We start from the raw sequence: 26001 nt of genomic DNA, 5'->3' as shown, positions 1-26001 counted from the left end.
TTTAGTCTCCTTTACTGAAAAACTATCCCAATGCTTCTGATTCCTAAGATATGGCAAACAAATTAAATGAAAAAGTAAATCATTTACACAAATGGCAGTGCTTGCTGTCTGCCTACTGGCTGGTGCACCTCATTAAACAGATAACTGCACATCTTTCCTCATAGCAGATAGCTAATCTGTGAAGACCTGGGACTACCTGTCTTCTTTTTTTTTTTTTCTACTATATCAAAGAGGTGGGATGGTCTGATTTTTTATCAAAATCATGATCTCAGTCTTTCCTCTATCTAGAACTCTGGAATATTTTCTCTTGAGCCTCAGGGCATCTTATCAGATTATTCCTTACAGAAGGCTTCAGGCAAAGTGGGTTTAGGGCAGAGCAGACCTTGGTAGTGAGGGAAGAGCTAGAAAGAGGAGCTCGCAGGAAGCAGTGGAGCAGGTTGGGAGCTAGAAGGGAGATCAGTAGCAGACATAAACCCAAATGTTGGTGACCCTGGTAACCTGTGAGGACTTCATGTGTGCATGAGCCAGCAAATATTTTCATCAGTCTTTTGTTAACATCATTTATTACAGTTAGTAACTTTACATAATAAACTTCACATTTAACACAATTCACATCCCTGAAGAGAGGACAGAGAGCAGTTCTATTGCAGCAGCTTCCATTCCTTGAAGGAACAGAAGGAAAACATTGCAGTTAGAGCATCTAGAGCACGACATGAGCTCAACAACGTTGTCATTCCTCAGCCTATGCTCAGAGGCAGAACACCAGCAATTGGCTTTCATTTGTCTTGTGAATCCCAGACGAAGAAAAGTAGCAAGTTGCATAAATGGCAGAAGGCGGACAGCATCTCAGCTGCACTCTGCTTTACTGTCACTTAAATTTGTAACAAAGTTCATATAATAAAAGTTATTTGAAAGTTACTTCCCTGGTAGCCTCTTTAGTGACATCAGAAATGTGGGCTTTTGGAAACATCAGCTTATCTGGGTTAGTGAGTTGGTCTTCTCAGAACGGAAAAGCATGTTGAATTCCATAAAATGTAGACTGTGTGTGCCTTGGATCATATCTTTTGTCTCTTTTGTCTTTTTGCCTACCTCTAAAGTCTTTTTCTTTCTTACTTTTTTTTTCTTACCTGTAATGGAACAAAATCAGAATTTAGCAAGTTATAAGTACTCTTCCTGATGAGATAAGCAGTAGCCTTAAAAATGGCTCTTTACTGCACTTTTCAATGAAGTCCTCATTCTTCTGCACTTTTTTTAAATCATTCCCAAAGACTTCTTCATCTCTACTGATGTCAGTGCACTCGTCTTTCTACCCACTGTAGAGTTGTATTTAGTCTTAATGGGATAGGTAAGTCCAGGAGCTAGTAAGTCTAATCTGAAAGTAATGCAAGACTGAATGAAAGACTATCCAAGAGACCTTACCCAACCCACTTACTTACAAAAAAAAAAAATGCTTTTACAGAGGACTTTCTGACCCAGCCAGGGATATGTCCTGGAAAAGCACTGAAGTCTGAAGCAGTGTGGCCTCTATCCTGCAGAAATGCAGGGCACTCCTGAAAAGTTCAGCTCTCTTGGACAAAATGTCTTTTTTTATTGAATCACAAAGATCAAATTGTCTTTTTGGAAATTCCCAACAGCCTATCCTGGGTATAGCATCCTGAAAGATAAGGTTGGGAGACAAATTTGAAAACATTAGCTAAGGTATTTTGATCATTAGTAACATGAGAACTGAAATGATAACCGAACCTTACTAGCACTTGAAAAATAGGAAGCTAACTATGTAATGTTTAACTTCTTGAAAACCCGAGGAAATGTTGCTGAAAAAATCACCATTAACACTTACTTATTTTAATTTCTTTGATCTGCAGATGAAATAGGAAACCATGAATGCAAGGAACAGCACAGAGCCTGCGATGATTAATGCCATCTGCAGAATACTCAGCATCTGGATCCGATTGGTGACTCTACCTCTGAACATTTCTGCTTTTTCATCCCCAATAACAGCAGACTGAAACAGTGCAAGAAAATCATTGGTGAAAGCTGAACATGCAAGTCCTCCAGCTTGAACACATTCTTGGCATGTACATACTATAACATCAGTTTAATTGACTGATTTCAGGTTATCATGACTGAAAAGGTTACATTAATCTGTTTTTTTTTTCTTTTCTTTGTTGCTAACAGATTTCCATGATTTGCCGTATTAACAATGAAGATTAGTAGACAAAAATATACTAACCTCATTTAGCCAAAGAACAGGAAAAATGTAAGCCTGCTTAACTTTTGATAAAGCTCTGAAATGAGAAAATAAAACAAGTATGACATTACGGTATGGCAAACCCTTAGTATGGTACATAGTCCCAGTCTCCATTTAACTATATTTCATCTGCAGTAACCACATGGCTATCTTCCAGGAAGTACCTTAGTATAGATTTGAGTTGGAAACAAAAAGCCTACAATTAATAGTAGCCATTTTACCTATGAGGCAACTATATCTTTCTATCTAGTGCTCTGTGTGTAGATACTCAGAGAGACTAAAGGCCGGACATGTCCAGGTGTTGGTGGGAAGACATAAAGGTCTGTGTGATGTTCACCTATGAGATGTACTGGAGCCCAGCCTGCATTAAGTCTGTGCATGTAAGCCTAGCAGCCCCTTAACCCTGCCAATAATATCCATGCAAAGACAGAGAACTAATAAATTATATCTCTCATTTGATTTATTACAGAAAATAGATCTTTGTCCTCGTGACCTCATTTTTTGTAAGAAAGGGTTTTGTAAGAAAGTTAGCTTTAAGTATATGTTTCTCTTGTGAGTTTCTGTGTGGATATCAAATGTGCATTAAAATAGTAGTGTAGTGCCTAGCAATAGAAGGCTTGCCCTTTCATTTAAATTTATATTCACCAGAAAGTCACACTTGTAATTTTTGAAAAAAAAAAAAAAAGTTGAAAAGGCATTGGAAAGGTATTTACATTTCTTCTTTTCACACTCACTTCTATAAATACCTTTTTAGACCAATCAACAATCTTGAAGAAAGTACTTAGAAACATAATACTGAAATAGTACTTACTCAATTTTTGGTGCAGGCTTTACCAGGAGGTTCACTTGAAGCCTTTTGGCAAATCGTAATGTAAAACCAGTGATCTAAGGACAGAAAGAAAACAAAATGTATGACTTTATATTTAGTGAATTGGAGACATAAGCCCAAACTATGAACTGTGTCAAGAAGCATTGTAGTAGACAAAATCTTGTTCTTATGCTTCTGATGTTTACATTTTCATAAAACATGTATGTTTCCAAGAGTGCTTCATTCTTCCCAGAGATTTTGATCTTGTGGATTTACTATAGCAACTTTTGCAATCAGGAGTTTAATATCAAAGGTATTAGTGTTGAAAAATGTTAAATCAATCCTGATACTATAATGATTCATATAAACATATCAGTTTCAGCCCCCACCCCCCTTTGAGAAAATGCTTAATGTTCTCTTCCGATAAGTTTAATTTGCATGGTACAGAAAAGAAGAAACATTAACATTTGAAAGTATTTTCCAAGCATATTAAAACAAAAGTGGAGTTCTCTTATTCATCTACTTCTTTCTCACACTGTCCTCCAAAAAAAAAAAAAAGAAAAAAAAAAAGACAGAATCTTGAGTATTTCAGCTCAGGTTTAGGAAATTTGTGGTTGATGTCTCTATTCTAAATGAGTGAAACAAGGACTTGAATTCAGATCTCCTCACCGAAGGTAGGTTGTTAACTATCAGATTATATGACTAAAAAAATGCTTTGGTCAAAATTTCTGAATTTTACCTTTCCATGCCAATTCAGAGCAAAATAAAATTTTGAAACCGTAGAATTCATAATACAATTCAGACGACTCTGATTAACACACTTAAAATCAGGAATGCGAAGCACTGGGACAGAAGTAAATGTGAAATTGGAGACCACCAAAGTCAGGACTAAATTCCTAAATTCATTCATTCTAAATTCATTCGTTTTAGGAGCTTTACTTGACAGTCAGAGTTACAACAAATATATTAAATCTGTTTTACAATCAGACAACTGTTTGCACTTCAGAGTTCTAGTTATTTTCTTGGAAATAAATTGATCTGTATTATTTCCTTTAGTTCAGTTGTGAAAATAATTATACCAAAATTGCTACTTATGGAAAAATGAAAGACATAAAGTACAGAAGGAACAGAAAGGCTTTGGTAGAAGAGAATGTTATTAAAGTACCTGAAAATCACAGGTTAACCTCATAGCATACATTAAAGCTTTCAGAATCCATTTAATCCAGTATTATTAATGAGTAAAAATCCAAATTTATTTTGAAAACTTCAAAAGTCAGAATAAGAAAAAGTTTTGCTCTAAATATTCCCTGCTGAGAACTAAAAACCTTTGTGAGCAAGTCTTGAAAAAGAAAGCATGAAAATACTGTCTCCTTTGTTCATTCCTTTGTTAAAAGATTTATTCTACTAAATTTAAGCATTGCTAGTTAACTTAGTTGAAGGTTGTAACTATTTAGACTTACAGGATCTATGTCTAAAAATGTATCATGCTCCTCCTCATTTGGGTTCAGGCCTTCAACAGCATGTAATATCTCATCACTTGCATGAAGAAAATGTGGAAGAGAAATATACACTGGTCGTCCTGTTTGTAGAAGAAGATAGATAAACTCATTTGAGTCATTAAGCCTTGTTTCATTGTTTATCTTCTGAAGACTATTTTCCCTGCACACATATTTAGCTATAAAGGTGCACAAGAAATTCTAATACTATCAATAGACCAAAACAAAAAAATTGTGAACTTCTGTAATTTTACTTGCATGAAGAAAATTTGCATAGTTAAATTGACTATAGTGGCAAATATCATTTGATTGCTTAAGCTGTGGGGCTGGAAGTGCTTCCATTCTCACACTCAGGTGAGAACAAGACCTTCATTATTTTTACCAGCCTCCATGATCTTGTTTCAGTAGGATGAAAACCATAAGGGAACTCATGTTAGCCACTCTCACCAAACTCAGACTCTATATGTGTTCAGTTTATTATACTTGCGCTAAATTAAGCCAACAACACCTCTCAGCTTCTCATGTGGTTAATACCTTGTGTGTTAAAATTACCACAGATACATAGACTGTGACTATCTCTGGCTGTTATGCAGTAGCTATGAAACCCCTCTTCTTTCCTTTCTATTTGTGCATTTCTACAATTTCAACATACCATCTTTAGTATCATGATTTTATTTTTCACAATAGTATGTAAAATGGAAATTCCTGTGTCTTTATTTTGAGAAATAAGGCTATGGAAAAGTGAAAGCACTCACAGGCAATCTATGGAAGAGTTCACAAGATAAACACAAGTGCTTGGGGCCTTAGAGTAAGTAACACCTTAGTTACAGGCCAGGTAGACCTAGATAGACGTCCCTAGGCAGATGGCTTATTCAGCAGTTCCGCGTCACTACTCTACCTGCTTTGCAGGCGCTGATGTCTAGGACTCCAGCTAGTGTGCAGTTCTTTGAAATGACTTGTTCTGTGCAGAAGCAATAATTATCTGCAACTTCAGTAGGCGATGCAAATGCTTCACGGGGAACTGTGAAACGGTAGAGAGGGATCCCCTTCACGTTCTGCTTGCTATGGAAAACTCCATAGATCGATCTGAATAAAAGAAATATGAGAAATGTGAGATAAACCTGACTGCAAAATATGTCTCAGTCATTTGGATTTCAAATCTGAACCCATGGCATTACTGCTTAAGGACCCTCTGACTGTCTTTCCCTTATAGTAAAAAAATCGCTCCAGAGAGCCAATGGCCAGGTTGTTGCTAACAGCCGTTCACAGAGGGGATCCTCTGTAATGAAGAGCACGAAGAAATATACAAGCACAGGGAGGCATATGAATACACAAAAAGGAAGACAAAAATATTTATACTAATAAATATTTAACTGTAAACTAATTAACAGCTCTTTTATCTACGGAGAAAATACTGTGATTATGAAATGTTTCTTGATTTTTTTTTTTTAGGATTGCATTATAGATACTCATCAAAAAAAAATCACCTCTGCTACTTTTCTTCTTTTTATTATGACCTAATGATATCAATCTAAGCTTCATGGTGGAGACAGTATGCTGGGTATAACCATATATCTCATTCTGTTGCATACAAATTAGAATAGCACTTAAGCTTCTTTTTGCCAAATTATTATCATCTATTATATAGGTCTGTTTGTTAAATACTCATGCAGTTTGTGCAATGTTTGTATTATAGCCAAGAAGAACAAGGGTTCTAAGTCTTGCAGTATAGCCAGAACATCTTTCCACGAACCATTTAACAGCAAAACTTTGGGAGACCATTACTGCTCTTCTTCATTCTTTAGTATTTGTGCGAAGAGTTAGTCAGAGGTACCTCTCAAATAGTGTCGAATTGATCCAAAGATTGATCCAAATTTGGATCAAGATACAAAATTACTTCTCTGCAGTTAGAGAAATGTCTTCCAGCTTGGGGGGTCGAATTGCTTCACAATTAAAACTTAATGTAAAATATATATATTTTAAAATAATCAATTTTCAAAACAAATGGTCCACCTTAAACCTAGTCAAAAGGAAGAAGCTGTTTCTAGGAAGCAAAATAAATAAAGTGGTTGAACCTCCCAAAGTAAATATACTCTCATGCACTTTAGATCTTCTAACATTGCTTTCAGCTATCCCATTGGAGAACATGGGGACACTGGATAGTTACAGTAGAAGCAGCAGCTTGAAAATCTATCAGCATGGGATGAATTAAGCAGGTTTGTTAGTTTGTAAATACATAAAAATAAAATATACCAAAATATCCTGTGAGAAAGCAATTCTGAGTATGTAGCTGTTGACAGTGAGCTCTCTTTTGCATAGATGTGTGCTACTGAAATCCTCAAGATGAGCTTGACCACTTCCTGATCTATCTATTCCTAGGGGTAAATTGCATTCTCAGGCCAAATAAGGCAGGTTTTAAGCTGGATCCTGTCTTGAAAGAAGTTCAAGACTTTGAACCCAGTGGACCTCAATGTCTTTCATAGGTCTCATTCTGTGAACCATTATCTCACTCTGCGAAATCAAGCAGAGGTATCCCTGAATCAGTAACTACCTGAACTAGCAGGTACTATAAAGAGCTTGCTTCTTGACATAAATAAAAGTGGAAGAATCAGACTGTAAATCATGAATGAAGCACATTAATTTCCTGGTGCTTAGGTGAAACATTTCTGCTGAAATATTTGTGCTGAAATGTCTCAACAACCTGTGCCCAGGCAGTGACCCTCTGAAACTAGAGAGCAGTTTGGTGGTACATGCAAGGACATATGCAGAGCAGGAAGGGAACAGCATACCTGCAAATATCAGAGGAAAAGAAGCGCAATATCTGGTCCTTCTTAACAAACGGTGGAAATGATGAACCGTCTGTAAGAAAAAAAAAAAAAAAAAAAAGCTTTAGAGCTTTAAAGCAATTTTCTTTACAAGATATGATTTAATTTATAGTTCAATGTTCAGCTATTGCTTTCCCATAAAACTACAAAAATGATCAATAAAACTGAATCATTTATAGAGAAAATATTTACTTAAGTTATTGCACAGTGACAGGTACCTTCGCAGATATGACAGACCTTTGTTTTGAAGACAGGCCAGTTTGTGAGATCTAGTTTTTCATTGCTGTGAAGCTACGTGATCATGCCAATTAAAACAGAGGATACAAAAACCAATCCTGCTCAGTAGGAATCCTGTTCCCTGTTACCACTGCTTCGAGGTATAGGCAGTCCAGAGGTTTAATACCTTTCTAAAGATGCGTGGTTCACCAGGAGTTAGACTTCAAAGCCACATATTTAATAAATTGAACTAATTTTTTTTTTCACCAAAGACTGACCAATTGGTGCTCTTCTTTGCTAAGTGTAGCTCCTCTATACAGTTAATGGAGAAAATGAAATTCTTCTAGAGCAAGTTCACCTGATCCAGTGGTAGACATGCAAAATAGGTCAGAGGAACAAAACTTTGGTGAGAGCTTTTCTACACTCAGTGAAAAAAAAAAAAAAGACGTAGATAATTCAGACATTTCTTCATTGCGGGTGTCTAGATTTAGGCAAGAGGAATCTCAGCAGTTTTCCAAAACAAGGCATTGCAACAACCCTCTAGCCATTACATTTGTTACTTCTTGCTAGAATTTCTGTTCAGTTTCTTATTCAGCAGCCATAACAAAAGAATCAAAAACAACTGTGATGTCTTTGAATCAAGCTGGCAAGAGGGAGAAAGTGTCTTAGGTACTGTCACTTGAGCAATGCTGAGGGAAGCAGTTTGTCTTAAAGAAGATCCAAAGTTGTCCTAGAGACATGCTCTGTTTCTGAATTGTGGAAGACTTGGAGAGTTTGAAAAAGTTGTCTCATTTCAAGTCCTGTACCAGAAAATTGTTTAATCTTGTTATCCAGTTATTTGCTTTAGTATGGTACTCAAAAACTCCTCTTTGATGTGAAAGTTTACAATATACAAAGCAATTCTCTTACATACATATAAGACAATGTAAAAGTCTCTAAACACAGATCTTCTCAACAGCAGTTATACTGAATGTTCACATGAACTGTGTAACGATGCTCTGTGTTTCACTGTACTCGAGCTCCTAATCTAGTTACCTAAGTGTTAATTCTATCAACTGTGCAGGAAGAAAAAGCTGACAGTGGGAAAAGAGATTCAGGGTCCATAAGGTAGAAGAAAAGTCCCAGAACCTAAGAAAACATTGTCTGGTTCAAAAGTATTCACATAGTATAAAAAGGAGCTGAAGTTTCCTGATCCACAGTTTTCTAGCAACTCAAATTCTTGTGAAGTATTTGAAATACTTTGAAAACGCTTGTCATGTGCTATGAGATATAAAGAGAATGATCTCCTTAGCTAAAATGGTACAGCAAAAATAAACCTGCTTGTTTTCAGGTCCTCTCCTTGATGACCTGCTGGGAGCAGGTTTTCATGCAAGCTAAATTGCTCAAAGTTTCTTGTGTCCTCTGTGGCTTTTTGCCAGAAAAAAAGTCCCATAAGATTCATTTCTGCCTCTGCTGTTTCTCTTCTACCTCTCTTACAAAATCGCCTTTCTTCTCTTTGGATATCGGACCACTACTTGATTCCTATCTTTTCCTTAGAAAATAGTAAGTCATAGAGATATTTTAAATGATCATCCAATGTCCAATGTCATTTGCTGCTGCTTATTTTTCACCAAATGAATTAGTGGCTTCTTCTGAATTTCATTCAGCTAATGCTTCATAGAGAGATATGCTACACACATCTTTAAATATAGTTCTGCCCTTTTCCCCATGAATGAGCTCATGGTCTCTGCCTGTGAGACTCTCATTAGCACAAAAACCTGCTCCATGACATCTGCTAGCCAGACTCAATGGGTTCTGATGTCCTCAAAGTGACACTTTCACTCACCAAGAAGAAACAAATATATCACCTTGAATAAATACACCCTTGAACAGGTTGACTGTTTTTATATTAATTGTAAAAGCAGATTTTAAATGTTCTCCAGTTGACTGATTCCAGACTAATCTTTTCCTTCCCTTTTTATCTGCTAATGGCCTCCAAACTAGATGATTGTCTGGAGGTTTTTCCCTTGCCACCTCAATTTCTGCAGATCATTAACTCTTGCTATCTTTTCAAACTCAGGAAAAACTTTGTCTTGAATCCATTATGGTGCTTTTTATGTTATTCTTCAACAGTAAAAGTGAATTTGCAGCATTGCAAGGCAGAGATAACTTTCAACTGCTGCAGTCAAGAAAATGAACATAGACAACTAAAAGAAAGAGAGATGAATTCCTTTCTGGAGTGTCTTCCTGTCTGCTGTAGCTGAAAAGCATATGTGTGTATATAAAACATATATAAATATGAAATAATGCATAATAATGTGTAACAATCTATATCTGTATGGTAATAAACACCTATGTATGTAAGTAGTAAGTATACATACATATTCATATAGACATTTAATAGGCAGAATACAGAACTCAATGTGTACAGAAAAGCCCAGGGGAATTAACTTGAGAATTGTTCCCTGTCATACCAAGAAATATTGAAATTTTTAAAAAATTTAATAGACTCACCTGTGCCATTAACCAAGTCACACTGACCTTCCCAGTATGAAAGATTCCTTTAAGATTAAAAAGAGAAAAATGTCATACTGCATGTAGTATATTATACCACATAATCCTTTCATTCTGTTCACTGGTCCAATATAACCTTAATTCATCAGCAAAGCCACAGGACAATGATGTTAATTCATGTGTTCAGAAAAACTATGTGATTTCTTAGAATAGGGGAAAAGGGAGAGAACTAATGCTAACTAAGCATACGTAACTGAAGTAACTTTTTATATCAAAGAAATAAGGTCTTAGATCCAAGCTCACAACAGAATAAGAGTATAAAAAAGGGAAGGTGATTTTGCTGCTCCTGGGTATTGATTCCCTGGAATTGCTGTAGATTTTCCACTTAACTGTACTTGTTAGTGAAACAAGCCTTACAATCCATATTTTGAAAATGTGTGCATTTATATATATAATGATGTTGTACCTTTTATTCTTATAAGTTTCAATTATTGCTGTTTTGCTTATGTCATCTTTCCCAGTAAAAACTTTATAAAGTCCATCAGATGTGCCGTTATACTGTAACAGACACAAGAAGAAAGAATAACAGTTAGACATAGTAATACAAGGGCTTTTTTTTCTTCCTAACAGCAGTTGTCTCAATCTTTATTCACAGAACAGTAGCTGAAGGCCTTCCCCCCTCACTGGTTTCACTTACCGGATAGAAGACTCCCAGGACTGGGTCCAAGGGGAAAGGGACTTTGTTCAAGAAAGGATCTTTGTAACCCCACAGTATTTCTTTCACTGTTCTATTCTGCAGCATGGATGATTTAGAAGCTTTAATCCAAGTGTTTAATAGCAGTTGTATGAAATTGTTTGTGTACAGAGCTGGTGCAGCCTACAACAGCAATAAAATGGTTAATGATTCACATAAAATTCTATTTGTGCTTTGGATCAAAAATATAGAAACTGACTCCAAGAAATCTCTGGAAAACCTGGCAATTAAAGCTAAATTTTAGAGTTGTAGTTCACTCAAAGTTGAATAGCTACTTAAAGCTGACACTCATTAATAAAACAATTAGCATGCTCATATAAAAACAGACAATTTGCCATTATTATTTACATCAGGTCACTAGATTATTCCTGATCTCTTTTTATCTCAAGTCCCTATCATATAAAAAAGCTTGTAACACTTCTACTTTTTTATCTTTTCTATGTCACCTCCATATGTCATGTACTTCAGACTCAACCACACTATTTATGTGTATTACATACATGTATGTATGTGTAATATGAGCCTTATTATTTATTGGCTGTGCTTCATATTCTCTATGGTAATAAAATCATACCAATAGCAATATGAGTGCCTTCTGCATAGCACTGCCTAAGTACAGACTCTCCATTACTTTCTTTCTCAGAAAAAATACATTTTTTTTGTGGAAAACATATCTTTTTTTTTTTTTTCTGAGCAGCTTTAATTATAAATAAAGGATACGCTTTTCCTATTTCAACAGAGAGGAACATGGTGTTTTACCAGTATTAACTATAATGAACATTTGCAGAGACGTTTGCACAAAACCAAGTCCTTAAAGTCACTGAATAGCTTGTGGAAAGCAAACAGAAATTATCTACTTTGGCCTGTCTGGTGAAGCAGGAAATGGTAATGATTTTGATGAGCAAATTCGTGTAAAAACAAGTGACACTTAAAATAAAAGTCTAACCCAGGCCTTTGAGTGGACTCTCAGTTTTTATTTAGCACTATGGGGAGAGGAATTGGAGAGTCAAAGACAGCTAGAAGGTGAAATTAAGCAAGACGGAGTTATGTCTCTGTTAATCTCTCTCTTTTCTCTTCTTTTCTCTTCTCTTCTCTTCTTTTCTCTTCTCTTCTCTTCTCTTCTCTTCTCTTCTCTTCTCTTCTCTTCTCTTCTCTTCTCTTCTCTTCCTTTTCTTTTCTTTTCTTTTCTTTTCTTTTCTTTTCTTTTCTTTTCTTTTCTTTTCTTTTCTTTTCTTTTCTTTTCTTTTCTTTTCTCTTTTTTCTATTTACCCATGAATCTTTCTTTCTTGTCTGAACTTGAACCCAGAGCAAGCCAAAATCGCGGGTAAGTTTAAATTTGAAGATAGGGGAGAAGTGGGTTCAGTTCCCTTCAAGGCTGGCCAAGTGTGAAAGATCTCCTCTGTGAGCGTTTTGACCACAAGGCTGCGAAGCAAAAAGTGAGATCTATGTCTGCTTTGAAGTCAGAGCTGTCCAGTGAGCAAGGCAAGGCCCCTGAACGACCCAGAAATGTCTAGAGTGAGAAGTCCTGTTTACACGGTGTTTACTGAACTTTTCTTTAAAGGACTGACATCTCAATAGGACAAGATGCTCAGGGACAGCCACCACAGCGGTGCTATCTGGCACCAGTGTTAGAAGCTGCGGCAGTGTTATGAAGAGTATGGCAGCCCTGCCTCATACTGTTAATGCTCGTAGAAGGACGCCTTGGGATATCTCATCCCAGCAGATAACCGTGCTTCTGCTGACACTGAACAATCAACTCTCAAATGAATATGGTTGGCATTACCCTGGGAGATGGGAAAAACTTGAAGTAACCTCAAGGTACCCTCAGATTTCTTTTTTTCCTTGAACACAGAGATATGATTGTATTATGGTTTCATTTCTTTACTTACAACAACAGCGAGGTTGAGGCATGTAACAGTATCGTTTTCTGTCCCAACAGACATACCAGGTTCAAAACTAGCAACATTAGGCAACATGTAGGATATTGTGCCATCAGGATTTTCAGTGATGTTTTCTTTGGGTGAATAGCGTACCCTTGAAATGAAAAAGTAAAGAAGAGACTGTATTTAACATTTGATTTTAAAGTCAGCACATAACCATACAAGTTCAAAGTTTTCTGAAATGCTGACGAACATTTTTGAAGAATGTTTAACATTTTATGACCATTTATGACACTGAAAAAAAAGCTTCTCATTTACGAACATTTATGACTTTTTAATGTAAAATATTTGTTTTGCAAATATTTCCCTGCTGTCTAATATAAATTTATTCATGATATTAAAATGTTAATACGTATTTACTTTTACATGTTATTTTAGTACAGAACTTTGTACATTTTAATTTTTTTTTCTGAATTAACTGTGCTTCAATCACATTGTTTTCTTGCATATTGATAGAGTAAGATGACTGGGAGTAGTTGAAAAACACTTTTGAGATCAGCTTTGTAGGCCTGAATTGCAGTGAAGGAGATCACAGGATAAGTTAATATTGGGAGTCACTTTGTTAACATTTCATAGGTGTGTATGGGTTTATAAGCAGCCTTTCAGCACCACTGAGATTCTCAAAAGCGCTGCTCAAATGTGCCTTTAAGTACCTATATATCCATTAGGAGATGATTACAGTACAAACCTCTGACCTATGATGCTTATAACTCCATATCCGCTTGTCGCCCCCCTGCAGGGACAGATGCCATCAGATGCTGTGTGACACTGTGATATTAGTCTGTACTGTGGCCCAGGAAACTCGTCCCAGCTCCTGGTTGTGGGGTGAGCTGCTATCACACTAGGACTCTGCGCGAGGACAAGATCTGAGCATTTTTCATCCCTCTCACCCCTTGGTGTCAAACACACACACAAAAAGAGCAGGGATGCGGGCCCAAAAGGGTCTTCAATGTACTCCATAAGATCTCCCGGTATGGCCAATAAAGGGATCAAAAGGTTCATCCAGTATTTTTCCACAGTACATAAATAAGCAATGCAACTGGGCCTTATCCCAAAAGAAGCTGGGATCATGGCTTCTTGGGAGTGTTTTCTGTGCGCTTTGTTTCAATTAATTGCCTAATGTATAGCACAACTAACTGAAAGACTGGAGGTTTGCTTTCTAATTAGCATTATCTCTGAATAGAAACAAAAGACTTAAAACAAAGTCTCCCATATTCCGTCAGAATCCCAGGGAGAATATGTTTACAAAAAAAGCAGTAGTTCTGCTTGTAATAAAATAGCTAAATATTCAAGAGGAGATTTAAAGTGTCTCAGTCATTGAGGCAGACTTGATAACCCTGAGCAGGGAAGTGAAATATCTTTCATGTCATGGGTGAGGGGGACCTGCAGCAGGGAGAGGAGTTTTGTTTCTTACACAATCTCTTCTGATCCTGATGCAGAGATTAACCCTTAAGAAAACCAGCACCACCCTTTATAGAAAGTAAAGCACTTCTCTTTGGCAGGTACTTACTTTCCCCAGCATTTCTTAACTACTACTTTGTCATCCCATCCTGCTTAACTTCCTGATTCCTACGGAACCAATACTTATATTTTCCCATGCTCTCTATTGCCAAGGTCTTCCAATGGGAAATGAATGCTCCTTTAGCTCTCACAGCATTTCAGCTTCATATGATGCAGTCCAAAATTGTCATGTATATACATCTCCAAATCTATCAATAAAGTAATATCCTATCACTTCAGGAAACGATTACTGTGCCAGTGAGAGGCAGGTACCGGACTTAATGATGTAGGAAGCATGAACTAGTCCTATGGTAAAATCACTTTTGGAGTCAGACAAATGATTAAAACCTTTCTGGAATGATGCTGCACTATTGCATCTGGGCATCAGCAAGTACATTCAGAATATGAAATGCTCTTCACAGAAAAACTTGGTAAGGAACCCCTATAAATTAAAAATGCTCATAAAGGATCAACTAAACTTTCATCATAAAGGATAATACTAAACATATTATTCAAATTAACAAGTTATCTTACATTTTTAGGCCATCTGACAGATTTCTTGCTTGTGTAAAAGGCTGGCAAAAACTGATTAGCAACAAATGCACATGCCTGTGTACTTTTATGCTGAATAACTTTCTAATAAGCATTCATTTCTTCACAGGAGCAAAAAGCTTCACATCTGATTGTCTATTCTTATATACCTTTTCCTATTTTGATATCCAGTACAGAAATTGATTGTGATTGCTGTAAGTAACTGCAAATATCTTAGGCATTTCTGTCAAGTCTGACTGCAATAATTCTCTGAACTTTCAAGAACAAATTCTAATTCATCAGAACTTTCTCTGGCCTTTAAAAGATATGATATTTCACATATTCAGAGTGTTCCTCTTACCTATACGTGTAAGGTCCTCTTTGTTCAAGTTTAGGAGCTGCTCCACTGTCTAATACTTCTGATGGATTTTGAACATGAAAGATCCAAAATTGCCTGTAAACTGAACTTCCTGGCACAAGCCAATTTTCAAAAGCAATGGTACCATTTGAAATGACAGCGTCCTATAAGCACAAAAATTACAAGGACAAAAAATGCTACTTAGCCATAGGAAAAAAAAGAGTGACAGATAGCATTTACTTTCTGGATGATTGTAGAAGGTTTAAAACAAACAAACAAAACAGTAAAATAAAGCTATTTTATCATCAAATGAGGCATAAAGCAAACATTTTTTGGCCAATGTGTAAATGCAGCCTGACATTCCTGAAGAGTAAGAGCAAAAAATGGTTCCCTAGAATAACAGAGCACAAATATGATATAATTGCAATTGCAGCCCATAACAAATTCAATTCAAGCAATTTCTGTTGGCATGACTGGACATTGTCTTTGTTCCCAAATATCAAATCCACTGAATATTTTTAAAAGTTAAAACTTTAAACGACTGAAGTATACCCAACGGTTTTTCAAATTTATAATCTGTTTTCATACATTTGCTCATATCCCAGGAGACAAACGGAGAGTTATCTCTGAGCATTAGTCTTGTAGTAAACCATCTTACACATGGAAAAAGAAGATAGTGTTGCAGAACTATTTTTTTTATCAGAAAATTCTTGTCACCGCTTTTACTTTCCATTAAGAATGTTTGCAAGATCGAGGAAATGACATCAAAATATGAATGTGTGGACAAGACAAAGGTCTTCTAGAGTAACCAACCACTTTATGCTTATGGTACACGGACAAAATATGCTAAATGCATTTAAAGTCCTTTGGATTGTGTACTTATTTAGACAGTGAAAGGAGACAATATGGTTCTACTATTGCAGGGGGGATGTCTACTCTGCCTGATCTGCAGTCCTTTTTCTCTGTGATTTTCACAGAGACTTGGGATAACGAAGATTTTCTCTTTGGTGGCAAAAATTCAGATTTTTTTTGCAATAAGTAGAAAAGTCCAAGCTGCCTAAATCCAAATGATAAAATTCTGTTCAATACAGTACAATATTGATTAGTTAATTTTCGCAGCTCACAGGGTAGCAGAAAACAAAATGCTGGATTTCCTCCAGAGAGCTCTGAAGAAGGAAAAGACATTTCAAATTACCATTTGCCACATATTCTTTCTACCATAATTTTATGCCACTAGATTTGTTTAGAAAGCAGCATCAAAAAAAAGAGGATTCCTGCTTAAGGAGCACTGCAGTGAGAATGCCTTGGAGAACACTTTCCACAGATGGGGCTTTGTCTGCTCTTCACATGGCGGATTTATAAATGCCCTGGTGGTATGAAACATGAGGCTTGCCCTCTGCATAGCGTCTGTGTTTTATGTGCATTTCTGTGAGAGAGAAAGGAAACTTGGCAGCAGCAAAAGTGTTATCAGCTCGAGGTCTTGCATTGAGACCTTACTATAGCTAAGTTCTTTTTGGCCTTGTTTTGCAAACCTTGGGAGGCCAGCAACTCTGACACAGCTGCAATCCAGGCGTTAAGGCATTTTTGGAGGTGGGGCATACCATGTCCTTGGTTGTCTATTTCTGTGATTTTTTATAGGTGAAATGATAAATGCTTTCATGACTTGGAATTGTTTTCAGCTGTCAGAGAGAATTGCTCAAAGGTTCTGAGAAATGTATGTTAATATAATGGAAATGTGCAGTTTAGTCTGATTGGAATCTGGCTGTAGTCTAAACTCATCAGTATCTGGGGACACGAGCATTTAATCTACTGCTTCTATTTAACCAGCATGGAAAGGATTCCTGGAAGTTGCATAGCCAAGAAGACACAGCACAGCACTTCTCCAGAAATCAACAAACTTGAACTGACTTGTGAGAATATAAAAGATAAGATCACCCATATCTTACTCCATAAAAATGGTTTTATTTTGTCAGAATGATAAGTCTGACTTTCCTCTTACCTTTGCTATTAAAGGGAAAGCTGAAAAACACTGTGCAGGGCTTTACACCAGCTTTTTACCACAGTGAGAATAGCTTTCCATACAAACTGAGACTGTAGGCTAAGTGAAGATCCCTTTTTATGCTCACCACAATTCACTGTACAATACTATGTACTTTCTTTATTGATCTAGAACAAATTTACTGTTTTCAGTGCCCAAACCAGGCACTCTCCTACACTTTTCATGCGAGAAAAGCCACCCTGACATGGGAATTATGCCCTGGCAAATCCCAATAGAGAAGACTGAGCACTGCAAAAGCAGTCCCAGGGATGTGCCAACATGAGGAAGCTGGGTCAGAGGGATCTGCAGCCCACCAGTTATCTGAACCTTGTGCCTCCTCCTGCTTCGTGCCAGCCATGAGTCTTCCAGGAGCAGAGTCTATGTGCAGAACCAGGGTAACATTGCTTCCTCTTTTTTTTTTTTTTTGCTGGATTTCTGGCTTTTTGCCAGCGAGTTCCTTGGCTCCCTTGTGTGGACAGGGGAAAGGTCAGATGAATGCCAGAGCTGGCACAAGTGAAGCAATAGGACAAAAAAAAAGAAAGGGAGGAAGGGAGCAAGGCCATCGTTTTAAGTTCTTTTGAGCCATTGTGCGTATCAACATACTCCTCCCGTGACAGTGATGCGTCTCTGTTACGTGCTTAGAGGTGACTTAAAGTGCAAGAAGATATAGAGTTATATCCTCATTCATGTTCTTATTTAATAATAAAATTTCCTAACACCAGCAAGCTCTTGGCTTTCATTTAGATGACCACTGGTAAGGCCAGCCCTAAACAGAGTTTCCCTCTCTGCAGTGGGTCATACTCATATTTCCCTGTTAAAACTGCTGTGCTTTGCTTCCACTGGTCTGATGAAAGGTAGGGTAATCCCTACTGATTTGCAGCTCATAATCCAAACCAACTCCCTAGTCAACTTACTTTAGCTTCTGTAATTTCTAATACCTTACACAGGTCAACTGTTCTTGCAGTAGCAAAAGTAACTATACAATATGTCTTTGCTGCACAGCCAAGTTCATCCCATGCCCAAATTGTGCAAGAGTCTGGATGAAACCAATGGAAGTTTATCCACTTTGTTTCTCAAATATTATTTTTCACAGTTTTCATGGATCAACTAGCAATATATTTTTACGGATCAGCTGATCCATATTGCTGAGTCAGCCAGCAATAGTGGCTTGCTGTATAAAATTCAGTCGTCATGGCTTCTGGAGAAGGACAAAATACAATTGATCAATAAAAGAGAAAAGATTTTTTTTTTCTGGGAATTCACAAATGTTGTGTCTCAAATACTTTAGACAGCAAGAAGGCTGCTACTAGTTTATATGTTATATGTTCTCTACTGCAGGCATAAATGTGAGAAAACAAACATCACAATTCTATAAAACTGAATAAGCTGAGTTCCAGAAGAACAAATAATCTTGTTCTTCCATTTCAAAGCTGAAAACAGGAATAGACATTTAGCATTTTGGAAATGTGATGATGATTCTCCTGTTTTATTCAGGCATTGTTGGAAGAAAATTTTTAGTCATTTTTCACTGCTTGAACATAAAAAGTTACAGAAGCCAATGAAGTTTATTATCAGTAGTGCTGGAATATGTGTAATTAGATCCCTTATGTTCTGCTAAGAGCCAGCAGTTGCTTTAACCTCACCAGTTTACTAAAGAACCAAAATGGAAGTATTTCTATTGCAGTAAGTAGCTGAGGTGAAAGAGGTACTGGGTAACAGTATGTAGAGACAGATGACTAAATATTATCGTAGATACAGTTGATGGCTTTATGGCTAAAAATAGCAAAGCCTAACCCTGAGGACTCTATACAAAGAGTGCAGCACTGAAGTGTTATGTTAAAATATACCAGGCAGTATTACCAATTTATAAGGAATTTAAAATATTGTGCAACATTTTGTAGCTTTCACTGGCCTTCTGAGTTTATGTTCTAATGTAGACAGTGAAAGCTCTCATAAAAAAATCCAACAAACAAATCAGCTAACAACATATTTGAGTTATTAAACCTTGCTGCAAAAACAAACAGATGATCTGAAGGAAATAAATCAAAAATTTCAAAAAATTGAAAATCATAATTGAAATGATAGGGATTTTGCTGGGTCAATGGCACTGTGTTTAAGGAAGGAAAGACAAAAAGTAGTAATACAGATATGCCAAAACATTTTATTTCAACAATTTCAGATGGAAAAAATCTGATTTTCTGATTTTAACTGACTTCCTCTTTTTTGTTTTTATTTGCATTATACTAGACATGCAAAAAATACTAGATAAAAGTGTGATGCTAGACAAAGCAAGAAATTTTTAAGCTTTGCTGTAACTGTAACACTAGCAATTTTCTAAACCACTAAGTCCTGCATAGAATCACAGCTCTGCCCCCCAGGTAGCTGCACCGTTTGGGGAAAGTAGGATTTTTGTTCTTTAGGATTGAGATGGAAGGCACCTTTTAAGAGAGAAACCTCCCTGCCATGAATAGTACCAGCAATGAAATAGCTCTGCACTGATCTTGTCCACACTGTGCCACGTGCTCTAGGTGTCCCTGTTTGAGCAGGTTCAAAGGTTGGTTCCCTTCCAACCTTAACCATTCTGTGATTCTGTGATTGTCCAGGAGATCCCAGCCAAGATACTGGCACTGCTGATGTCATTTTGAGCATGCTCTATAAGTGACAAACACAGTTTCCAAAAAGATTCAAAAATAGACAGTTCTTAAATTCTTTAAGCCTCTCTGCTGGAGGCAGGGGGGAACAAGCTCAACCAAGTAAAGTTGGAGACATATGTGTAGCAAACTTGGATTAGAAAAAACAACGTCTTGTGTTGAAGCGCAGTTACAGGTCAATAAACTGGAACATATGAACAGGTGATATTTTGGTATTATGTGTTATGTGGAGTTTGTTTTAAAGAAGGGTGGAAAACAGTATCTGTCTGCGAGGAGATAACTGACTCTTGTTCCAGTTTCTAGCAATATCTGAGTCTGCATATGTTTTGCAGATACTTTCTCCTTGCTGTAGGAACAACACACAGCCTTGCAGGAAGATATTCTGTGCACTATTTACCAAGGCTAATCTCTCAATGACTGCAGTAAAGATTAAATGGGGCCTCTGGGTTCTGGCCTACCAAAGAGATGTGTGCTTGACCACCAGCAGTACTTAACCATCTACTGCCAGTAGAATTGCAAAAGCAATTTGAATGGAGTTGATTTTGAAACTGAAGCTGTCCCTCTTTACTGGGAAATACCAGCAAATTCGAATGAACTTTCTTGAGAATAAACTAATGCTTATATGATTTGAATAAATCTTTGTAACAAATTAACTTATGATAGTTTGACTCAGAATAGTATAAAGTGTCCTAAGTGTGGTTAACTTCTGCAAACAAAAATATACTTTGGAAAGGAAGGTAGGAATATACTTTGTGAAGGCAGAGAAAACAGCTGGGATTCTCTTTTCAGATTTTAGACTGTGTAGAATTTTAAGAGACTGTTTTGCTTGGGAATGTGATAATCTTTTTTTTTTTCTCTCTTTCATTAGAAAACTTTTTTTTTATCCCAATGACAAGAGAAATACAGACCTCTTGAATCTTTTTACATACATCAAAAAAGCTGCATTAACATTTGTATAAGAGGCTGAAACAATGAAGAAATTTGTGGAGAAGTAGAGCGGAAAATTAGCCTTACTAAAACTTAGAGCTTATGAAGGTGTAATTCAACATGTAGAAATTTGCAAATTATGTTGTGTACAGGTTCATTATTGTAAGTAAACAGATGAACCCATAACCTTGCCAATATATATAATTTGCTTTGACAGATATGAAAGTATAAAAGAACATTCTGGATTAATTCAAAGTAAATTCAAATCATTTAAGTAATTCAAAGTAAGAAGGGGGGTCCACATCTTTTACACTATGTGTTTTTTCAAAAAAAAACCTCCAATTTCTTTAATGTGTCAATCAATTACAAGTATTTTCAAAAATAGGTATTATGTCTTGCAAATTGTGTGAAGGTGGCTGAGACATTGTCTACTGAGAGCTGCCTGTGTTTCATTTTAATTTTTTTGGTTTATCTGAACTTTAAAAAAATATGAAAAATATTTTTCAAATATGCTAAGAACTATAAAATTCTTATGCAGTGACTTTTTCACTGGCTTTGCTGCTTTGTCAAAATTAAAATATTATGCTTGTTTCAATTCTTTTCAAAATGTTACTGGAGTCTAGACAGGGCTTCAACAGACAGTTTAATGTTTCCTGGAAGTTCATGTATCCAGCTACTTGGTTGGCTTTAACAGCTGATGAGATAAGGGTGGTCTGCCAGAAAGGCTCCAAGTTTTTCAAGGTCTTCAGCTCCCCGATGGTTCATTAGAAGGACTAACAATCAGCCAAAAGTCTTAAGATTTCTAGATTTTTAACTCTAGGGCAGCTACTGTGACCACACGTAGAACCTATGGTGGGTATCCCAGGGCTTCCACGTTCTTTCACTTCAGGTTATGGTTTAGGCCCTCACAGCGGGGGGTTTCACAAGGATTTGAGAAAAATGTCTATTTTTAATTTAAGACCAAATGACATGTTAAAGAGATGAAATTCTCTAAAAGTAAAAGAAACTTTCTGCAACTTCTACAGTGCTCTGCTTCAATTATTCTTCACAGTCCTCATCAAGAAACATTCATCAAGGAGACGAATGAGTATGATCAAGCCTGTGGGCACATTGGCTTTCAATTATGTAGTCACAGAACATGAGCTGAATACATGTAACTAGCATTAGATTTGGTGTTAGGAGTTAGTGAGGATATTTGCAGAAAGTATATTAAAGTACATGAAGTGAGTCCCAAAATAAGAAAAAAAAAAGATGCAGAAAAATAAGCAGATCATCATAATAAACAAGAAATAATTAACAATCACAAAAAATAATTAAAATTTAAAATTACTATTTTCAAGTTACATTAATGAAAACAGCTTTGAAACAATATTTTGGCTTCTCCTCATGTGAATCATAAGAGAAAAAGGCAAGTACACATAATAACATAATTAATATAATTTTTTAAAATGTTTTGCTGCAGCCTGCCTGATTCACGGGGACTAAAAAGAGCCAGAACTAAATTGGGGTTGTGTACATTCCAAAGATCAGGGGCTTAAAGGGGGGCGGGGAGGGAAGAGAGAGATAGAAACAGAAATTAGCAAAATATTCAGCAATAATAACTATTCAGTAACCACAAATCATTACAATTAAAAGAGATTAGAATTAAACTTGTACCTTTTTTATTGCTTTGTTTATAATGTTATCTCCAACTGGTATGAGAATTCCTCCAAAGATAGCCAGCACAGCTCCGATGATGGCCCCAGTGAGGAGCCCACAGTTTCTGTTACAACCCATTCCTCTCCTTTGTCAGGATGCAGATCAACAGTGTAAAAATACCTGTGCTTTAAGTCTCAAAGTTTTCCTCACTTCTGGATTCCAGTACACCGACCAGTGTTCCTGAGAGAAGCTGCTAATATAAGGAGAGAGTGAACAAAAATCACATTCCAAAGCTCAAAGTACCAAGTGCATAAGTGAAGCAGATAAGAAGATAACATGTCAAAAATAGTCCCATTTAATACATGGGCAGTGCCAAATAAAAAGAGTCTGTATACATATTTGGAAAGGGAGTCATTTGCTATATGTATTAGCATGTGAATTCTTTATTTTTGGCTCCATTGCATTAGGGCAAACTGACCCAATTAACACTCTTCAAGAGGAAAATGCCTTTTAAAAATTGTTCTTTGGCAAAAAGGAGGGGAATTATAGCCCTCAGCTTTTGTCACAGTCCAGTGGCTCTCACTTCAAGCAAAATTAGCAATTTACAGGGTTAGCCTGGACTGCCCTGGCTGTTTCTGTGTGATAGCCTGGACTTCTCCCAGAAACTCCTTCATCAGCACTTTGGTGGGCAGCAGTCTCTGCTGAGAGGCAGCTGTGAGGAGTCTTTACTTCTGCTTTGTCGGGTCTAGAAGACAGTATTTGTCAGTCTGCAGTGTACTACTAAAGGAACAGAATGTTTCAGTGACTTCATGGCAAAGGCATGACTGAATTTTTCTTGTGGACCATGAATTGTTGCTCTCTGCCACCCATCCCACCACCTAGGTTCATCAATTGCTATAGAGAAAGGCAGAATTCTAAAAGTGGATGCAGATTCTGACCTTCTAAAGCTATAACACCTAATATTTTGGGACATAAAAAAAATAAATTGGCCATCACACACTGGAACATTGAATTTCCTGGCAATACGGGCTAACATATATTAAGATCTGGCTCCTGTCAAAAGAAGTTATCAAGAGAATCAGAATGATACGAGTGCTGACATTATATAGAGAGAGACATACAGTCCAAGTGATAGCTTGTTCTATTTGTCACTGGTTTCAGACAACTGAAGCAAAGACCTGGCCAATTTTTAGTTTGTTCTTGCTCAGAAATTCATCATTCCTCCATTTTTTTTTTTATTTGCTTAGATTTGCCTTAGGTTTCCTGCTAACTGAATTTCCTGCTTTCCATATCAGATGTCAATGTCCATAGACCTTGTTATTCTTAACAATTTCTGTTTATTATCACATTGCGATAATCTCAAACTCACTTTCAAAGTAAACATTAGTTGTAGAATCAATTAAGTTTTCAAGGCCAAACACAGCAACTAAAGAAAACAGGAAGCTGTAGAAGAACAGCTCAAACTGAATTCCCAAATAGTGAGATTTAAAAAAGAAAGAAAAAAAAGTTCGTGGATTTAAAAGTGAATGGCAAAATAGGCATAGGAATAGCCATGTGTTTTATTTTTGTAAATGTCATTTGCAGTTATAAGGTCCTTTTTTTTAAAAAAAAAAAAAAAAAAAAAAGGACACACATGAATACATATAAGGTACCATGATCAGCAAGCTAAGTCCTCTTGTGCCACTTAAATTCATAAAAATTACATCACAATCACATTTGAACTCAGATTGCTCTTCTTTTAGTTGTACTGGAAAACCTTCTGCTTAGTTGACTAGCATCAATTTATGGGTCCCTTCATGTTAACAATGACTATTTCTGCACACATAGTTCTGGTTGGTATTTTAATTCTTTCTCCGTAGAAACATGGAAGAACAAGTAGAATGACTAAAATACTACTACTCCTTGCATTTGTAGAAAAATACAATCCCCATAAAAATTATGTAGTCCATCTACTTGCTGCTAGGTGATCTTGTGTGGGTGCTACATCAAAAACACACCTCTGTGGAAAAGGACCTGGGGGTGCTGGCAGACAAGTAAACCAGGAGCCAGCAATGTGCCCTTGTGGCCAAGAAGGCCAATGGAAACCTAGATTAGGAAGTACAAGAGGGACATGGAGCTACTGGAGAGAGTCCAATGTAGACCTTCTCCAATCCAAGATGATTAGGGGACTGGGGCATCTCTCCTATGAGGAGATGCTGAGACAGCTGGACCTATCTAGCCTAGAGAAGAGAAGACTGAGAGGAGATCTTACCAATGTGGACAAATTTCTTAAGGAAGGATGTCAAGAGGATGGGGCCAGACTCTTTTCAGTGTTATTCAGATAGGACAAGAGGCAATGGGCACAAACTGAAAAACTGAAACTCCGGAAATCCCATCTGAATATCAGGAAAAACATCTCGACTCTGAGGGTGCAGAGCATTGGAACAGGCTGCCTAGAGAGGTGGTGGAGTCTCCTTCTCTGGAGATATACAAAATCCACCTGGATGTGGTTTTACCCTGTGTTCTACCTCATAATCTATTTCTGACTTTATTATAACCAAAACTCATGCCCAGCTGTTTTAGTGCTCCTCACTATTGAGAGGACTAGCCTAGAATGTTTCCCAAACTTTTTTTTACCAGCCCACCCTAGGTGACCTTTTCTGACTTGACCAGGAACTATTTTTTATGAGGAAGACCTCTGAAGAGGTTACTGCCTTTTGGTTTCCAACTTTGGTAAAACAGTGTGATTGGCCAAGGCTGGACTGAGAAGAGGCTCTTCAGAAAAAGAGCCCCTTTATAGCTGTAAAATTCGACTCTTCTTGAGGAATTGCACCTCATTTAAACCTCTGGCTTCTTAGCTGTCCTCTTGATCAGATATTTTCCCATGTATACTGGCAAGACATTGACTGATCACAGAGGTAGCATTAAGGAAAAAAACAAAAGGAGTATTTTCCCAATTTGTCATGTAACATATCGCCCTTTTCAAAAAGAAAATTAAAAGCGTGACTGAATGATAAATGTCTAAGTTATTAAAGGCTCTTTATTATATTAGGTGAGTACATAACATGACTAAAGGCAAAATTTCAAAGCAAAGTCAGAAATTCAAATTAGATCTGATGAGTTTTTAAATGGCAGTTTCTGGGACAAACTCTCCTATATTTGTAGAGTGTTTGGATCAGTATGTTTAGATTGACAGAGGTATAATGAATTTAATGGTGCTGTGCAACTCACTCTCTAAGTCACTAGAATATTTAAAAATCTGACTGCTGCTACACATTGGAGCAAATCTAAGGAGGGGGTAGGACTTCTCAATGAAATAAAAACCTGAAGAGTTCAAATTTGGTTTTTTTTTTGTCTCAGTATGATCTTTTTCAAATTTAGACATAAACATAACAATCTATCTATTCTTGAAGATTTTTTTTAGCATGGAAATATACATTTCATAATTGCAAATTGAATTTTTTTTTCCAAGATTGCTTAAAAAGGGCTTCTAAAAATTGTCAGACTGTATTTCTTGACTTATATACTGAAGGTTCCAATTCAACCTAAATACATATTCCAGTGAAATATATTTCTGTTTAAGTTTCTGCAAGCTG

General features: G+C 36.7%; 1 protein-coding gene across 1 annotated transcript; it reads right to left on the bottom strand.

Annotated features, from left to right (window-relative positions):
- Positions 1-681: 681 nt before the first annotated feature.
- CD36 (CD36 molecule (CD36 blood group)) lies at positions 682-22698 on the bottom strand. Its single transcript, XM_010220068.2, has 13 exons — positions 22445-22698; positions 15176-15336; positions 12733-12877; positions 10787-10966; positions 10556-10647; positions 10090-10136; positions 7345-7414; positions 5454-5641; positions 4520-4638; positions 3063-3136; positions 2234-2288; positions 1837-2005; positions 682-1127 (listed from the first exon to the last, which is right to left on the bottom strand). The coding sequence occupies exons 1-12, from the start codon at positions 22562-22564 to the stop codon at positions 1841-1843; spliced, it is 1416 nt and encodes a 471-aa protein (XP_010218370.2). The 5' UTR covers positions 22565-22698; the 3' UTR covers positions 682-1127; positions 1837-1840.
- Between the last annotated feature and the right edge of the window lie 3303 nt (positions 22699-26001).

The sequence above is a fragment of the Tinamus guttatus genome, unplaced genomic scaffold, assembly GCF_059628265.1.
Source record: "Tinamus guttatus ecotype Peru unplaced genomic scaffold, ASM5962826v1 Tinamus_guttatus_pri_ptg000193l, whole genome shotgun sequence".
Classification (NCBI taxonomy): Eukaryota; Metazoa; Chordata; class Aves; order Tinamiformes; family Tinamidae; genus Tinamus; species Tinamus guttatus.
The sequence above is the reverse complement of the archived record's forward strand: the minus strand, read 5'-3'. Positions and strand labels throughout refer to the sequence as shown.

What these genes read in the sequence shown, in the direction of transcription:
- CD36 (XM_010220068.2), bottom strand. Translation starts at nt 22,564, where the DNA reads ATGGGTTGTAACAGAAACTGTGGGCTCCTCACTGGGGCCATCATCGGA. An exon ending in GCCTCAACCTCGCTGTTGTT is followed by an intron (nt 10,967 to 12,732) that starts GTAAGTAAAGAA and finishes TTGCTGTTGTAG; the next exon opens with GCTGCACCAGCTCTGTACAC. An exon ending in CATCAGCGCCTGCAAAGCAG is followed by an intron (nt 4,639 to 5,453) that starts GTAGAGTAGTGA and finishes TTCTACAAACAG; the next exon opens with GACGACCAGTGTATATTTCT.